Source organism: Corvus kubaryi, unplaced genomic scaffold (genome assembly GCF_017639235.1).
Source record: "Corvus kubaryi isolate FWS band 111438036 unplaced genomic scaffold, C.kubaryi_AGA036_p1.0 66, whole genome shotgun sequence".
In the NCBI taxonomy this organism is placed as follows: domain Eukaryota; kingdom Metazoa; phylum Chordata; class Aves; order Passeriformes; family Corvidae; genus Corvus; species Corvus kubaryi.
Genome location: NW_024582054.1, coordinates 988,022 through 1,005,905, shown reverse-complemented (window position 1 = coordinate 1,005,905; position 17,884 = coordinate 988,022). Strand labels below are relative to the sequence as shown.

The window sequence follows — 17,884 nt, the reverse complement described above, 5'->3', positions numbered from 1 at the left end:
CTCAAATGTAACTTACATTATTTAATTAATTCTTAACTAATTCAGGTATTAACTTCTTTTCTCTAAGTTTGGAGAAGAAGCAGAAAGACTTGAATGTGGCAGAGACTCCTGTTGCTGCTGTTCCTCCTCTTTCTCAGAAAACTTTGGTTCCTGCTCCTGTGACTGGCCGCACAGACCATGTTTGGCATTATGATGAAGAATATCTTCCAGATGCTTCAAAGCCGGTGTCAGCTAATTCTCCTGACCATGCTGATGGTGTTATGAGCAATGGATTTGTAGCTGTTAACCTAAGCTCCTGCAGGCAGGAGGTTGATTCTAAAGAATGGGTCATAATAGATAAGGAACGGGACTTGCAGGACTTCAGGACAAATGAGGCTTTGGGGCACAGAATGACTGGAAGTCCCTCAGATGAGGAGCCAGAGGTACTACAAGTTCTAGAGGAGTCCCTTCCAGAAGAGAAGTCCAGAGAGGGTGGTTGGGCAGGAAACAATGTCCATGCTAAGAACCAAACTTCAGGGGTGGAGTTTGTTCTAGATGCGGAATGTCATCCTGCTGCGTCTGAACAGCTTACAGATAAATTGGAACTTCTGTCTGGAGCTGCAGGACAGCTTCTTGCTGCCACCCCTACAAGTCCTATGGAAGCTCAAGCAGAAGGAGCACTCACTCCGGTAAGAAAACCTCTTCTTTATTCAGAATTATAAGAGGAACGGGTAAAAGGTGGTGACTAAAATACAGTAGTGTAGCAGAAATTCCTAGTTTCAGCAGGTGTGGGACTTGATTCTTGAAGAATGATCTTCCGCATTCCATATATACAACTGTCTACATTAAATGGCTGTCTACACAGAAATGGCTAATTGTTCTGCAGGTGTGATCCACAGAACTGGTCACATTTAACAAAAAGTTATTTATCTATATATCTGTCTATCTAAAGAAGCTCCTTGTGTAGTGATTCCTAATCAGTGAGACACACATGCAAACATATATTTATTATATTTGCAGTACATAAACATAAAATTACAATTGAATATGAAAAATACTGTGCTACAATGTTTCATGCGTTTCAGGAAAAGTCGAAGTGGCTGAAATTAGATACAGTTTCTTGCTCTCACCTCTCACTATGATTCCTGCAATGTTTGCTTTTGGAATTCACTTCGTTTCTTCTTGTTTCTTCCGAAATTTCTAATGGTCCTTGTACAACTTGTTGCCTTTTATAAAGTGTTGCTGCACTTCTAAAATACTGTTGCAACTCTTACTTTACTCTCATCTTTTTCACTGAGACAGATTGCTTTGCTTCCATTGCATATTCTTGTTTTTCTCTTTTTCCATTTTTTCTGAAGAACTCTCAGTGGCCCAGTTTTTGAACATTTACTTTTTTCTCCTCTGTCACTGTTTCTAAGCAAAGATTTCTTTGCCTTTACTTAAGAAGTAAGTGAGGTTAATGGTTAAGTGATTGGGAATCACCTCATGGTTTTATTTCTCCCCTGATTTAAGTAGATATTGTGGCATCTATGATTTAAAGGTCAATTCTTTTAAGCTCCCCTGAGGCAAGAAACCTGGCTATATTTTTTCTTCATGTGTTACCACTTTTTGTGAAAGTTACAGCCAGCTCATTAGAAAAAGAAACTTGTCACCAACTACTCATTTATTATAAGGTGTGGAATATCCTTTATGCTGAAAATGAACTACTCAATGTAATTAACTATAGCGGCACACTAAAATTTCAACTACACCTAGGTTCTCAGGGAAAATGCAAGATCATATCTTTCATACAAGATTATATTTAGACATCATACTTTAAATTATGTAGTTTATAAAAGATTCATTTTGTATGATAGAAAATATAGAACTGCCTTAAACAACAGATTTTTGAGATTTAATTTGAAGTATTAGTTGCATGGAAGAGTTTTTGATGGGTTAGAAACCTTTAAAGGTGAAAAGTTAAATTTTCAAGCTGTTCAGTTTTTGTATTTTAAGGTCAGTTTTAGTAAAACAGACAAGAAAGAGCAGCACGTGGTCTTGTACAAAATGCTAATTATCAAGTGTTTTTATTTCAAAAGCCATTAGAAACAGCTTGTAATTTTATATGCAAATGCACTATACAACACTTTATACAAATGTGGCTCTTTTTGGGGAAATAGCTGTTTTACTTGAAACCAAAAGTAGAGGTGGTACAAATATTATGTAGTACAGTGCAAAGAATGGACAATATCTTTGACAAGGAAAATGCCTCAGAACATGGGAGCAGAAACGGTTGCAAACAAATAATTATAAGTTGCATTGGAAGAAATACTGGCTGAAGTAGACGCTCAGGTGAAATTATATTTTAGTTTGGCTTTGCAAGGAGATAAGCAATATTTGTCATGACCTCAAAAATGTGGGAAATTAATATGGTTTATGTTATGCTGGAAGGGCAAGTTGAGTGCAAGATGAATGGCAGGAAGGAACTTGATGTTTCAAAGGTGAATCGTGTACAATAGAAAACATAAACTGACCTGGGAATAAAGAAAATAGAAATTATTTGGCCAGTTTAGGAGCTGGGAACAGAGTGTGTCTGTATAGAGTGTCTACTCCAACTGTGATGGCAATTTGTGGTAGTCTTCCATCTACTTCGTTAGCCCTTGAAAGCCACACAAAGCCCAAGAGGATATTTCAGGGTGAGTTTTTCTTTTTGTCCTTCATTGATGTATTCCACTTCATAAAGGATACTTAAATATTCCTTATGATGGGTACTAGTTCTGATAGGTGAGTGTTCTAGTCACTTCATGGGGAGAAGAAAGTGTGTGTATATATGCCTCTTCTTACAGTCATTCTCCCTCTTCAAAAGTCCTGGTGACCTTAGGGTGCTGTTTGGTAGAGTCCTTTTCTTTCTTCCTCAGAGTACTTACCCACCTGAAACTGTTTTTTCAATGTGGTCCTCGGCTGTGCATCAGATATTCTTGTTCTTTAGTAATTTTTTCTAGGTAGCACCTTCCTGACAAGAAAAATAATAGGCAAAGGTCATTCTTTACTTTTCTGATACTTTAATTTACTGATTTAATTATATTGCACTGGTTACTAAGAGGGGGCTTGAATCCAAGAATGTTAATTTTAGGACTATAAATCAAATGTGTGTTACTAAAAGGGGTTAAAAATAGATGTTGAAATTATAGTAGTATAGAAGCTTAATATAATTACTGAAATAGTTCATTCATTTCAAACAGCTTGAAACTCTAGGACATGCCAGCATTCATGATCATCATGCTTATGAGTATGTCTCCCATATGGATATCTATTGACCTGCTTCACTATCACTTAGAAGAAAGTATGGTTATGCTGTTTGAGTTTATTCTGATAGGTTTGTTAAATATGCAAGCAGTTACTTCAGTGGTGAATGAATAAAATAGTTTTCCTATCGTAAGTCTTAAGTATTTTTAAAATTTTTCCTTTTTACTTTGATGATTCTTCTTTGTTCTTTATTTCTTTCAGGGCTTTATTGTTCATTATTTTAGTAAGTAGCAGCATGGATGTTTCTGTATGAGAAACTAATATTTCCTACACTCACTCATAATTTTATTTTCTCTTGAAGGAAAGAAATTGCTGGTCTGCAGTTCTTCCATTTGTAGATAAATGCTCTTCCTGAAATTGTGTGTGTATGTGGACTTCCTGTAATTGTTGATAATATCACTTTTTACCTGTTATACACAGCATCAGCATTCTTTTAAAAATGTAAAGATGCACCGGTTAAGAAAGGAAACTTGAACTCAAAAAATAAGAGAGAAAAATGTGTAAGTTATTGGCTTGGGGATGAGAAAGTCTCAGGCATAAAAAATTACAGCAGATTATGCTATCTCTTGTGAAAAAAATCCTGCAGGTAAGAGAAATATTTTTCATGTTAAAAGTCATGGTTTTCCAGTTGCAATACAGATTCTGTGTGCTACCAGCAAATACCAGTTTGATCTGGCTTAGTTGTGGGCACATGATCACATATCTGTTGAACTACTCAGAGCATGCTAAGGGTATATGCGCTGACTTTATGCTTTAATAATGGCTTTATGTTGACTTTGGCTGCAGGACAGACAGTGGGTGATTTGCTGTAATATCTGCTGGTATGAAGCTAATTTGTCAAAAGAATTTGAGCTGATCTAGACTAATAGTGGATTTATACTGGAGCAGCACTTTGCATCATATGGCTCTAGTTTTCTTTTCCTACACCTGGTGCTAATGGGCTAGAGCTGGACTTTCTATGTTGCGCAACCACAGCCTCATTAATTTCCTGTGTTTGTATTGAATTGCAAAGAACTCCATACAGTGCATGCACATAACCTTGCAGCATATATTTGTCAAGCAGATATTTCAGTAAATAAATAATGGATTTGAAGTAATTAAACACGTAACAGCTCTTTACATCTTCATCTTCAGTTTAAATTAAACAACAATTTGCTTTGGTCCCACTTGGCTGACAACACAAATTCCTGTAGATATATAAATGTGTGTGTGTGTGTGTTATAGAAGAGGGTTTACAGTGTGAATCTATTTATTTTTATTATTTAGAAATATTGCTGAAATGGAAATTTTGTATGTTGAGGTACTATTATGTTTTATCAAAAGCTTGCTCTTAAATTTCTATTTATTTTTGAGTTCTAAGTTATTTAATTTTCATGTACCTTCTGTTCTCATTTGCTGCTTTTATGAGACACTGGAAATACTTTTTTTTCCAGTTGCAAGTCAGCTATGCATTGTGGGAACTGAAGCTTTAGTATTGGCACAGCTAAAAGATACCTTTTCCTTAGAAATGGAAATGGTTGCTAGATGCTCTTGCTTTCCAAAGGATGTAAGTTAGAATTGCAAATATCATGGTAGGAAACAAAAAGTCACCTTCATGAAGTATGAAATCTGCAGAAAATTTTTTTATCTCTACTCTTCATGGTTTTCTCTAACTGTAATTGGAACAAAGAATTGCAACTATGTATGGCAATCTCATTTACAGATATTTAAATGTGTCGCCATCAGATATTTATTCAGTGCTGGAAAAGGTCTTGCAAAAACCCAGTTGATTTCAGCTTTGTATATCAAAACTATAAGTTTATTAGAATCATCAGTAAGCAATTTTAAAATGTACTTTGTCTAAAATTAATAGTTTGGAAGACTTTACAGTTCCTATTCTTTTTTCTTACCTCTTATCTAAATGCTTGAATTAATGTAGTTCAAGATGAAGCAATTGTTCCTTGATTCTCCAGGGTAGTGTATCCTTCTAGTTTGGTCCCACATTTGGGAAACTTCATGAGAACTGTTTAGTATTAACCTTACTGATTAATCCTGTCAGGTGCAGTTCTTAATGTATGCTTCTATTGCCACAGCTGTAAAGCCTCCAATGGGTGTATATGCTATAAATATAGTAATCTCAGAAACACAAATATGATGTTGCATGGATATGCTAAGCATTTGAAAGGACCAGTCAATGGTCAACTTGTCAACCATCAACTGATGTACACAATGTCCTTGAAACTGACTGTGTAAGTTTATTAAGTTTGCCCAAGCTTGTTACTGACCAGTTATAACAGTTGGAATGGTTGGACTTAGCGAATCTGATTTTATTTTCCAACCTAAATGATTCTATGATTCTAAGACTTGAGTGAATGAAGAAGCCAGCTAGAGAAATGTTGCTCACTCTTGATTTTGATTCTGGATTTTTGGAAATGGGTGATGAAAAATGTGAAGATTAGACTTAAGACACCTCCTAAATTATGAGCTTTCAGCCTCTTAGGGAGGTGTGAATATGGTTTTTAAGGCAATGCATATAGGCAAGACATAAACAAGAATTTTAAAAATATATTCAACCTTATTTTCTTCCCCGCCATGTTGTTCTCACAGCTCAGCTCATGTCATATGCTGCATTTCTCCACTCCAAGAATTTCAAGTCCCATCCTCCGCACCATGAGCCCTATAGCCTATCTATCCATCCACTTGGACCCTCTGAGGGAGGCTGGTTTACCAAGGAGTCAGTCAGCTGAGAGCCACTCCTCTTCCTCCCGATCAACTGGTCGTAGGCAGCTTCCTGTCATTCCCTGTGGCAACAAGTTCCCCCCTGTCATTCGCATCTCAAAAGCACAACTTGAGCAGGTGAATAAGCCTTGTCTTCATAAAAGTGACTGCACTGTAGCAGTCACCCGTGAAGTTTAACATTTTCAGTTGCTCTGCACAGTCTGCTAGTAGGCATATGCTGGTCATACTTCTATACACAGCATCCTAAAAGTGTTTTGAAAGATCAAGTTGGGGAGTAAGAGTGGATCTTTTTCAGGAATGGAGTTGGGAATACTCTGTCAGGAAGATACATTGTCCCACTTAGAAGAGGGGACTATTTAAAGAGCTGTTATTCAGATTATCATCTGGAGTACAAAGCATCTCTGCATGTTCTGGAAGACAGATTCACTTCCTCAGAGATTTTCTCTTGAAAAAAATAGGATTTTAAAATCTAGAAAAAAATTTTTTTCCCCTTTATTTAAAACTAAGAATAATGGGTTCTTATAATTACAGTACCAGCCAAATTTCAAATTGGGAACACATATTAAAATTTGGACTATTGTAAATTATTTTAATGTGACAAAAAGGGATCTAGAAATAGTCAGATTGTTTATTTAGAAATTAGTAAATAATAAATTGTTCCACTGCTTACAGTATATAAAATAAAGATGGCAATTATCAATTTTATTATTAATTTTAATTATTATTTAATGAAAAATGTCACTAGAGAAAGGGGACTTTTTATAGTTTTGTATTTCCAGTTTCATTTCAATATGAAAGATGAAAGTTTGTAATCATAATTGAACTTAAGTGTAATTTTTGTATTAGTCACAAAAATGTTGGGGTTTGCTAAGTAGCATGAGTTTGTGTTGTTGGGTAAAGCAGTATGACATAGCATTAATGCATAAGACTAACATATCATCATTTTACCATACATATTTCATTTGGATTACATTTTGTGTTGCCTTTCATTTCCAATGTATTTTTCAGTATAAATAATTCTATATTGCAGATGGTTTTTCTTTTTCAGTGAAGAATGAACAGGACTATTGATATTAAAAGTAATCCATCAACCTTAGTTACTTTCAAAATTCCGTAGGATCATTGGTGTGTGATAACAAGGCAAACTCCTGACTGCTCTTTAGCTGAATATAAAAAAATACTTCTGTGCTCAATGTATAAAAATAAAGAGTAGCTCCCCAATGTTCATGATTGTGAACTTGATGGGATACCAAAACCCACATTCTTCATGATGGCCAACGTATTGACTAGGGAAACGGACTTAGGAGAAATTAACTCATTAGGAGTTAAGCTTCCGTATTTTTCAGCACTGGTTTGTATCCTAGGATGCAAAATGACCTTAATTTTTTTTTTTTTTTTTGGGTCTGTATAGCTATTAAGTTTTTTCAATCAGAATCTGTTGCAGGTGTAATTAGCAAAGTTAGTAAAATGTGCACAATACTCAGAAAAAGCAAGTTGGCACAGAGGGTCTCCTCTGGCTTCCTTCGTACCCAAAAAATGAGTACAGCTGCAATATTTAATAAGGGCTGCAAAGTGATGTACTTTCTTTGAAAATGTGAAGAATACCTGGCATTGTACCAGGTAGTGCTTCTTAGTGGAGCGAGCATTACGCCTCTTGTTTCCTTTTAGCTGGTAAGTGCTTGATTGCTGTGTTCCTTTTTGAGCTGTGATTTGAAAGTCCTTCCTCTGTTGAGAATTTCCAGTTTGTGATTTCCTGTGGAAACTACAAGCACGTGATTGTTTAGTTCATTCCAACAATGAAAGCCTTGTGTACTTTATGGCTCACTGAAGAATTAAAAAACTTCAGCAAGTCCTTCTCTTTTTGACAGTGCAGTAATGTTAGGTACTTAGCTAGCTGGAAGTTCCTCAGCATGAAAGATGATACATGTTAGTAACCTAAATAACCTCCAGTTAAATATTAAAAGAATTTTAATGTCATTTATGTTAATCTGTATAAATATTTGGTACTGAGTATATTTTTATGTATTTCCTGCTGTCTGCAATTTGGTTCAGCATTCATAACTAATGAATTGCAGAGGTCAGGGATCTGTACTGTTGAATTTAGTTTAATGTATTAAAAAATAAGAAACGATGCATTTGTTTCTGAAATGAAGCAAAGCGACTTTCTTCCAGATTTTTGATGAATGAGGGTTCAGGAACTCTAACCTGTCTTCCTCTTCTTTGGTATCAGAGGAGGCCGTGAAATCTCTGTATACTCTCTGCTCACTGGTGCAGAGAGGCTATGTGATGTAGGTCAGTCTGTATTTGTTCAATAGAGGACTTCTGTCTTGCTATACATAAATTATAAAAGAGAGTTGGAGTGTTTTGCTTCAACTCTGCTTAGTTATTCAACTTGCAGCATAAAGAAAAGAGTATGGCAGCATTACAGCTCACAAAAAACCAGATGAATTCTTTGTAGTTGGGTCTGAAGAGTACACTTGGGGTGCTGTTAGTACCCTTCTCATCTACAGCAGGTCAAATTGTACAGCAAATCCTCTTGAAACCTAACCTTTTTCTTGCTTTCTGTGAATTTTTCAACCAGATGAGTTCTCTGCTCATTTAGAGGGCTGGATCAAGTGTTGCATGAGGTCAGTGGTAAAGATGATGTGAGTGCAGCAACTACTGGCCAGGGCTGTGTGTGAAGATACTGCTTAAGTAGTTGTACTGCTAAATGTGTAGCTGTGTCTTAAGAAACAATCAAAATCAGTGACCTCAGATTTTTATTTCTGGTTTCTCAACTCTAATTCTACAATAAGGTACTGAACACCTCTTCTAGCCACAGCAGCAATCTAGAATACTTCTAAACTAGCTGCTCTACAATATAATACAGCCCTTAACAAAGGTGGGTTCCAGTTTTGTCTTCATTCAGGTGTATTTTCTTCTTTCAATGTGCTTAATCAGGTATGTACAGGGAGGCTAATTTAAATTTAATTATTTTATGGTTATTCATTGTGTTAGGGAAGGATAATCTATATCTCTCATCTTAAGCAATTAGAATTAGCTGGCAAAAATACAAATATTTTCTGTCTTAATGTATCAAATATCTAATTTACTCAAACATTAAAAGAATGTTTTGTAATTATATACTTATATAATTAGTTACAAAATGCTCTGAAATCTTCCCACACAAGAAGCTGTGGAAATGCAAGCCATTACTTTCATATTCATATCCAAAATGAGAAATAATGTACTGATCTGAGTTGAAAAATTTGCCGTAATTTTTAAGCATCTCACTGGAATTCAGGGACCTATGGGAGAATAAGGTAAGATTTCTTGACATGTTCAAGGATTATTTAGAGAAGGAATGCATATCCCTTATAATTGTTTTTTTTTATTTTAGATGTTTGAGGTTTATGAGCTAGGAGTGTGCATAAATGTTGTAAATTTCACTTTTTTTATGAACTAGTTTTAGCAGGTTTCACTAGTCTGCAATAGCAAGAGAATGAACATTTACATTGGTTTTCACATTTAACAATCTCTTTTAGAACCACAAATAAACAAACAAAGCCCCAAAGCATTCTTTTAAATTTGTCAGTGGTGTTAACTTGTCATGTATGGTACGGTTGCCATAAAACTCAGCTAGTTAACACTCTGGTTTAGCATTTAAAATATCATGAAGGGATACATTTGTCCAAAATCCTCTTCCAAATTTCATTTTCAACACATGGCACATTATCAAATAGATGTATTCTTGAAGAAAAAGAGGGAAAAGGTTTTCTCTGTTCAGTGACCCTGTGTTTTTACTGCTGCCATGGTTAAAGCCATAGTTTGTCTGTAGAAAAAAGGTTCTAATTTCAGATTTTACAGAATTGATATGCCTCTTGTTACCTATCCTGATGGAAACTATATTGAATCAGCATGAGGTTTAAGTTAGGTTCTTCCCTGTTTCAATCAAAGCAGAAATTCAGGGGGTTAGTTCAGCTTGTAGCTACTAGAACTGTTTCATACACAGTAGATTTGATTTTGTTAAGTAGGGAAGATGTACAGACATTGTACCATCTCATTCATGACAGGGTAATTGTTAAAAACTTAACTTTTCACTAAATTTTGGCCTGGCTTACATTCTTTTAAGCAACTGTATTTTATATTGATAATTATGTTTCTACAAGAATTTTCTTCTATACACACTTTTTCTAATGCAAAAAAGTAAAAACTTTTATTTTTTACTTTTATCCAAATGTCAGAGGAAATTGCTTGATTTATAGAAATATAAATGCTGCCTTTTCAGGGCTTAGTAGTGCCTATTTTCTGATGGAAATTCTTCAGGCATGCTTTTTTCACATCTGCCTTTGGTGTAAAGAAGAACTAAATATTACAGTACATTAAATTCTTCCAATGGAAACTTTACAAGTTGTAAATTAGGTAACTAAGAGTTCAGGACAAGCAGTCAGCATGAACGACTTAATTTTTTCCAAATAATGTGTTGCCTGTAGAGAACGTTTCCATTTTTAGTGACAGAACCATTCTTGGCCACTCTGCTTCTGCAGGTTTCTCTAGTAGAAGCAGAAAAGTAATGAAGGTCTGAACAGTGAATTAACCTTGGTAATAGCATCCACATCCATTGAGTCAAAAAACCCCAAATATATAAAAAGTTGTAATTGTTTTAAATGTTTGTGGTTTCTGGCATCAGCAGTGCTTTTAAGATTCCCAAAATTTGTAATCGCAGGTTTCAGCTGTTCTTGTCTGTCCTTGAAGATATTGTTTTTCTTTTTTAAATTATTCTTTTAAAATACCAATTCTATCTGAAACGTGTGATTTATTACATTTTTCTAGCATCATAATTTCATTAGCATAAAGTACATAAAGATGTTTCAGGAAAGCTAAGTGGTCTTTGGGATTTCCCATGGAGAGCTGATAAACTCTGGGGTCAACAATTGTTTTAATGATGGCACTTCATACAATAATCGTCTTGAAATAAATAGGTGGGTGCAGTTCAGAATATAATGATTATGATTATTTCTCATTTAATTAAGGTATAATTGATCTAATTAATATAATTAATATTGTGCCTGTAGATAATTGTAGATACTGTCTATAGTATCAGCCATAAGATAATCTTTAATTTAGATGCATTTATTTCCTGAAATATTTTTCTTTTATTATTAAAATGACACATGAATCTGGTGCAGCTGTAATTACAAGGGGAAAAATTCACACCTCTGAACTGTGCATTAAGGCAAATTAATGTTTTCTTTGTTTCAAAAGAAGCATTTCTGTGGAAGTCAAGAAAAATACTACAATACCAACCATTTTAATAGCAGTATCACCAGAGTATTATGCGAGTGTTATGAAATAATAGTCTGTAAGTGCCTCTGCTTTCCATTTTAGCAGTAAATTTCAAAAATGTTCTTCGATTCGTTTATGCATTATATAGAAGTAGTTTCAAATTGAATGAGTACTTGTTTTATTCATGTTACCAAACTAATTAGCCATTTAGTCACAGCCACAGTCATTCTCTAAAAGCAGTTAATTTTTAGAGCAATCAATACTTGCCCTATTGGATATTTGAGGATATAATTTTATGTTAGAACAAAAAAAAAATCTTATTTTATCTGGTAAGTGGTGTAGGAATAACTGAAAAGGGAGGATGTTTAAAGAATTCAGAAGTTAAGCTATCGCTAATAAGCCTTAGAGAAAGACTGTACACACAGTTTTTTATGTTCTTTATCCTCAAAAGATACATATCACATTAGAGAATTTGGAAACACAGTTGTACATTTGTAGCTCTGCATCTTACTCCATCCTCTTCCCATTTCTCACAACCTCCATATAAATCAATGCCCAAATTAACATAATAGAAGTAATAATATATCTGAAGAGCTGTGGAGAGCAACACGTGCCTCTTTTCAGATAGTTATAAACAAATCTTCATATGTTACTTCTCTTTAGTCTAGGACTAGGGCCTGCCACATGTGAGTTTTTAACAAAAGATGGTGTCCTAAAGACCACCAGTTCCTACAAATGCCTGCAATGCTTGCAGTACCATATATATGGGGCTATTGAAAGGGATTCAATATCAAAATTTTCAATCATCTCTAGTCTAATGTTCCATAACCCTGAATTACAGCCATATATTTCTCCTGTTTATCCCCATATTAGTCTATTTGTAGAAACAGCCAATATACTTTAGTAAACGTATAATTAATTATCTTTCATTTCCTTGCTGTGAGCTTAATCTGGGAATGGAATGTAAGGGATACAAAGGATTACATTCTAGAAAGTCAGTAGGAGTGATAGTAGTAGGTAGGGAGGATTTTGGGAAGTAGGTCTATTCTGGACATGAAGCTGTGAGCTGTCTCCCAAGATGTAAAGCATAGCAGTGGTTTACTCCTGTGAGATGGCACTAGCAGTAAATTACAGGACAGTGCACTAATGTATCCTTGGCACTTTCATGCAACCTGCTGTTCAAATTTCTTTGCAGAGGCATAATGTTGTGCAAGGAAATAGAAATTAAGTTGTGTAAGTAAAGAAAAGCTCATGAAGTAAGAGAAAGCTGGTGAACTGGAAAGATTTAGGGAGATTTTTTGGTCTTGCTGAAGTTGCAGACTTGTACTAGCATTGGTTGCATTCCTGCTGGCTATAGAGCTAACCATAGGTGAAAAAGAAGCAGGGAAAAGAGAAAAGATACATGGGGTTTGTTCTCCTGGATACATAAGCTTCAAGGTTTACTAAGGGAGGAAGGATGTTCTGAAGAGTAAACTGATTAGGTGAAGTGTCTTCAGGATGTCCAGTAGTATAATGATGGTGTGTTAATACGAGAAATTACAAATACTGAAAGGATTAGCAGGAAACAGATCTGCACACCATATCTCTAAAGGCCTGAAGTCCTGACAGCACTTGACATGCAGAAGTATCAGACACCATGAGTGCAAGGAAGAAGCTATTGCTGATATTGTACAATAATCCATATTCACACCTTTACGTCTTTCAGGCTTAGCAACTTAAGAGCAGAGCAGACCTAAACTCAGTATTTCATTCCTCTATAATTAGGTGTATATGTACACAGAGGCATTCATGCAAGCATATCACTTGCTATTGCAGCCTGTCAAAGGTTTAAAAGGAGGAAAGATTATCAGATGTCATACAGGATGTTAGAGATATTTATGTTGTTGTTTTGTTCTTTTTCCTTCTTGAGATCTCACTCACTTTCATGTAAAGTTTCCTGAAGAAATGCAGTATAATTTCTCATCTTGGTTCAAGTGTGAATGTGAAAAAACAGAAAGGAATTAAGAAATTATTTAGGGAAGGCCAAAAGATTCAAGACTATGGTGGCAGTAATTTCATTCAAATATTTTGGATTGAAAGGAGAACCTTGAATTAATTGTTCCATATATTGTCTCAGCCATTTTTAGTCATCTGTTGTATCACATAACTCCTGTTGAAGTATGGGAATTGCAATAATCAGTGTTATAAACTAGTTATCATAGTGAGCTGAAAGGTGGGGTTTTAAGTTGTATCCCCCATATTTTACTTCTTAGATGAATTATAGTCTTTGTTCCTCAGATTCAGTGTTTTACATAATTGACATGTTTAACCATAAAAATCTCACAGGATAAGAGTGTATTTAGTGGCACAAGAAATAAAAATATGAGGATCATTTATGGTTACCCATTTAAATTTCTTGCACATATAGGTGAAATGTTAAGCCCAACAGGGATATAATCTAGTTCTTGTGCTTTGAAAAGACTAAAGAGGTTTATTGTGAGAAAAAAAGCCTTTTGTTTGTTCGAGAATACAAATCAAGAAAGTGATATATGTGTTCAAAAAGCCATTTCTGAAAGTATGAATTACTCAGTAGTACTGGGTCTTTATTGGTACTTAGTCATCCACTATCCTTTTCTTTTCTCCATGTGTTCACTGTTTCTTTTTCACAAATAGCTCCTGCCTATTTGATTATAGGTGGTTCAACAAGCCTAGTCTCCTCTTTCTTGAATGTAAGGGCTAAATATGTATGGCCAAGATCTGCCTGAAAGACTAGAAAATTCTCTCTCTAGATGTGGCAAAGGATATAAAGTCTGTTGAAAAATGTAAATTAACTTCATATCAGAGCTGCTTTCTTCTAGCAAAGACATGAGAGAGGTATCATAAGGAAAAGAGAGTTTTCATGTAAACATATTTGGGAAAAGAGGATTTAAATGCAGTTGCAGTTCTTCTGGAAATATATCAAATAGATAAATATCCTTCTGAAAGCAGATACCTACGGTTGTCTCACCTCTGTAAGTTGAGAGGACACCAGGATCATTCTATTCTAAGGGAAGTCATCCTTCAGGTATGTAGAAGACAACGCTGGTGTTTTAATCCTGAGTTATTTGAATTGGCAACTAGACTAGCTCATCAAGTGAAAAGTTTGGAAAAGGAAATATTTTACACGTCCTTACTGTTGAGATGCATCTGCAGCCCTGGAGAACAAGGTATTGAAACAGCTGAAGTCAGAGCTCAGTGGACAGCAAATGCCCAAGTGATCTCTCCAAAATTTGAACCCACTCTTCCAAGGACAATATTGCGTTAAAATTTCCTGAAGCCTCTTTTACCCAGCTTGTAGATCAGAATTTTTAAATGAGCTGATGATTTTTGTCTGACAGGCCAAAGTAAGTTCCTCTGTCATATGAAAGCAAGTCCTGCAATGTAGGATACCTGGAGTATTGTCTTAGGGCAAATTTGTACATATGTATGAAAACCTATCCATTTTCCTTTCTGTGCAGAGTTCTTGCTAAACTGTTTTTTAACACTCGAGGTTTAAGCACTGAATGATCTAATCATGGAAAGGTGCTTTTAAAAATAATTCTATTTCCTCTGTTCTTTCTGTAGCTGAACTGATGTTCTTGGATTCTCTCAGAAGAAGTCTTTTGAACTAAGAAACACTTCACTATCTCAAAAGGAAAATAGTGTTTCTTTCAGATGAAAGAACCTGGACTGAGAGTAAGAGGAGATGAGGACTGTTTTGCCAAAACAAAGTAACTTCAGATTTTTGTTCAATGTACCATTTTAATTCAGCAAACATGGAGGACTTGGCCCAAACTTGAAAACAAATTATAAAGGAGACAAAAAATAGACTCTTACTGCAGCTCTCTGTGGGGTTGTGGGTAGTTTTTTTTGTTTGGTTTTTTTTTTTTGGTGGTTTTTTTTTTTTGTTTGGTTTCTACTGCCAGTAGTACTAATGTACTAGCTCTTGCACAAGCCCCGTAAGCTCAGCACCATGTTTAATTTCTGCAACAAAATCAAGTAAAATCTGTATTGTAACACAGCAGAATCCTAGCAATGCTCCATAGTTTTCTCTTCTACCTGCAGTGCATCAAGAAAGTGTTTTTAACCAAAAAAAGAAAGTGTTTCCACTTTCTGTTGAGTACAGACTGTGTCAGATTCATGAGGCTAAAGAATTGAAAGAAAAACAGAGCTGAACTCTCTGTCCATGCAGAGAAAGACATAAGGGTAGTCCCTTGATTTTTAAATTTTTTTTTTTACTGTTTACACCAACTTACTCCATCCAGTATATATAAACCAGAATGTAGGACTCTTCTTAGCATGAGAGTGCATTCCTCCCATGTCCACAGAGACGAAACTTCTCTCTCTTTTGTATGCGCTCTTTCACCCTCTCACCTCATGATTCTTGCATTTGTGTCTGTGCAGTGGCCTGTCTTCAATGGGGAAGGTGAGAAACAACTCCATTCTGGCTTTTTCCCTACTTGATGGGAACTGGAGAAAGTGGGTTTATGTCCTTCAAGTAGAGAGAGACATGAATGCAGGTTTCCCATTTCCTGGACGTGTACTCCAACAATTAAGCTGTGTGCTAGAGACAGCACTCATCATAACCAACTGTTTTTTGAAGGGAATCTGACTTAACGATATATATATAGGTTTTAGGAGTGCTTTACATGTATCTATTGGATCAGACCTGTTAGGGGATTTAGATGTGTAAGTATTTACTTTCTGAATTTCTTAATGACCTTAGGTAAAGAGATATCCTAACCAGGTTACTTAGTTAAAATGGGGCATAAGCTTCAATAGGAAAAGTAATAACTAGTATTGGATACTCAGGAAAGTTCTTTTTCTGGACAAAAATACATTATGTATATGGAGTTTCTGAATCTAAATGTCACTGTGTTGTCTTCTGCATTTGTCTAAAATATTGCTATGTACTTGTTAGAGATTTTACATTTATATACAACTTATTCTAAGGGTATTCAAACTAAAGTAAAATAAATAAAAATCTGCCCATTAGGTTGGATCTCATTTCTTGGTAACTGCAACATTTTTCACTGACATTATGTTTGTTTTTACCTGTTACATATTTCTGTCTTGGGATGATAGACTATTTTTTTTCTAGTTATCTATGTGTATGTTATGAAGTTAGGTAATATTTGAACACTGTGATTCATAGGAATCATTATATAATGTATCTTGAAGACATGGAACCAAAGCTGCTATTTAAAGGATGTTACTTGTATAACATTCCTGAGTTTCTTACCTTTTTCTTTAATTTTCCAATGCAGATAACAATACCCAGACCTTCAGTGGCATCCACACAGTCTGCTTCAGAGAGCTTTCACTATGGACAGCAGCTAGAGAGAAGAGAGCAGGATGGTCAGTCTGTGGAACACACTGTGGAACTTACCTCTCCAAAGGAAAGTTTGCCAGGTTTGGTTGGGACAGAAGATGCACTTCCAGCTAGTGCCAGCAGACCAAATTTGATACTTAATATTAGCCAAGAGGTGCTTGACAGGGAAGGACTTGTCAAAGAATCTGTTAGTGTCTTGGACTGTGGCCAAAAGGACCTACCTGAACACAGTGGGATACAGGAAGAGAAAGAACTTGGAAATATTGCTGTGGAGGAAGCTGAGGAAGAAGGGCTTCCAGTGGTTTCTGAGGATGCCATTGAAATGCTAAGCAAAGAACAGAATTCTTCTTTGCCAGGAAACTCAAAACCTGCAGAGGAAGAACCTCTAACAAATACTGAAGCAGCTCAAGAATCAAAGTTGAGGCCTGTCTGTTTGTTGCCAAATCAGGATGATGTTCTGAAGTCAGTAGCACCTAAAACATCAGAATTGTCTCCCTCAAGACTTAATAACACACATGGCAATAGACAGGCAAGTAAAATAGCAACCATTCAGGAAAATGGTTTTCGTTCTGATAAGGAGGAAGTCCATAGCCAAAACTTGAAATGCCACCAAGTGGCCCTTACTACTTTTTTGCAGCAGGAGAATAAAAAAGAGAAAAATGCTCCCAGAAATGGAGAGTTACTCCACTGCATTTCAGAAAATGAGAATTCTTACCGATCTAAGAGGGACTCAGTTAAATCTCCTTTTGTATTTAGGCAGAGCCGAATCCCAGTTTTAGCACAAGAGATAGACTCAATATCAGATTCTTCTTCTGTTTCCGCAAAGGAAAAGCTTCTTCTGAAAAAGGCCCATCAGACAGACTTGGTCAAATTACTTATGGAAAAGAGACAGCTCAAATCTTTCCTTGGTGACCTCTCAAGTGCCTCTGATAAGTCACTGGAGGAAAAAATGGCTACTGCTCCAGTACCGTTTTCTGAGGATGATGTCTTAGCTTCGTTTTCTAGATTGACACTGGACTCCCATTTCAGCAAGCAGAATGAAGATAGCTCTTTATCTCCAAGCAGCCCTCAGTCCAGAAAAAGCAAGATTCCAAGGCCAGTGTCTTGGGCAACCACTGATCAAGTCACCGGTTCAAGTTCAGCTCAGTTCTTTCCTCGGCCACCCCCAGGAAAACCGCCTACAAGACCCGGGGTAGAAGCTAGGTAATGCAGAGAAAATGGAAATAGATTTTTTAGGTTGAAAATGAATTTGAGCTAGACTGCAGTTACTGTGCAGGATGTAATCCTGTAGAAGTTCCATCCTTTAAC

At 35.8% G+C, this 17,884-nt stretch overlaps 1 protein-coding gene across 2 annotated transcripts in view; it reads left to right on the top strand.

Annotated features, from left to right (window-relative positions):
• Positions 1-17,884, top strand: part of TTBK2 (tau tubulin kinase 2) — an 85,317-nt gene that overhangs the window by 58,976 nt on the left and 8,457 nt on the right. The window contains exons 13-15 of one of the 2 annotated variants that reach the window (XM_042048114.1): positions 68-668; positions 5,851-6,099; positions 16,512-17,779. In XM_042048114.1, the coding sequence (XP_041904048.1) occupies positions 68-668; positions 5,851-6,099; positions 16,512-17,779 (2,118 nt within the window). The remainder of the gene's footprint in view (positions 1-67; positions 669-5,850; positions 6,100-16,511; positions 17,780-17,884) is intronic. The other variant, XM_042048115.1, reaches the window with a different exon arrangement.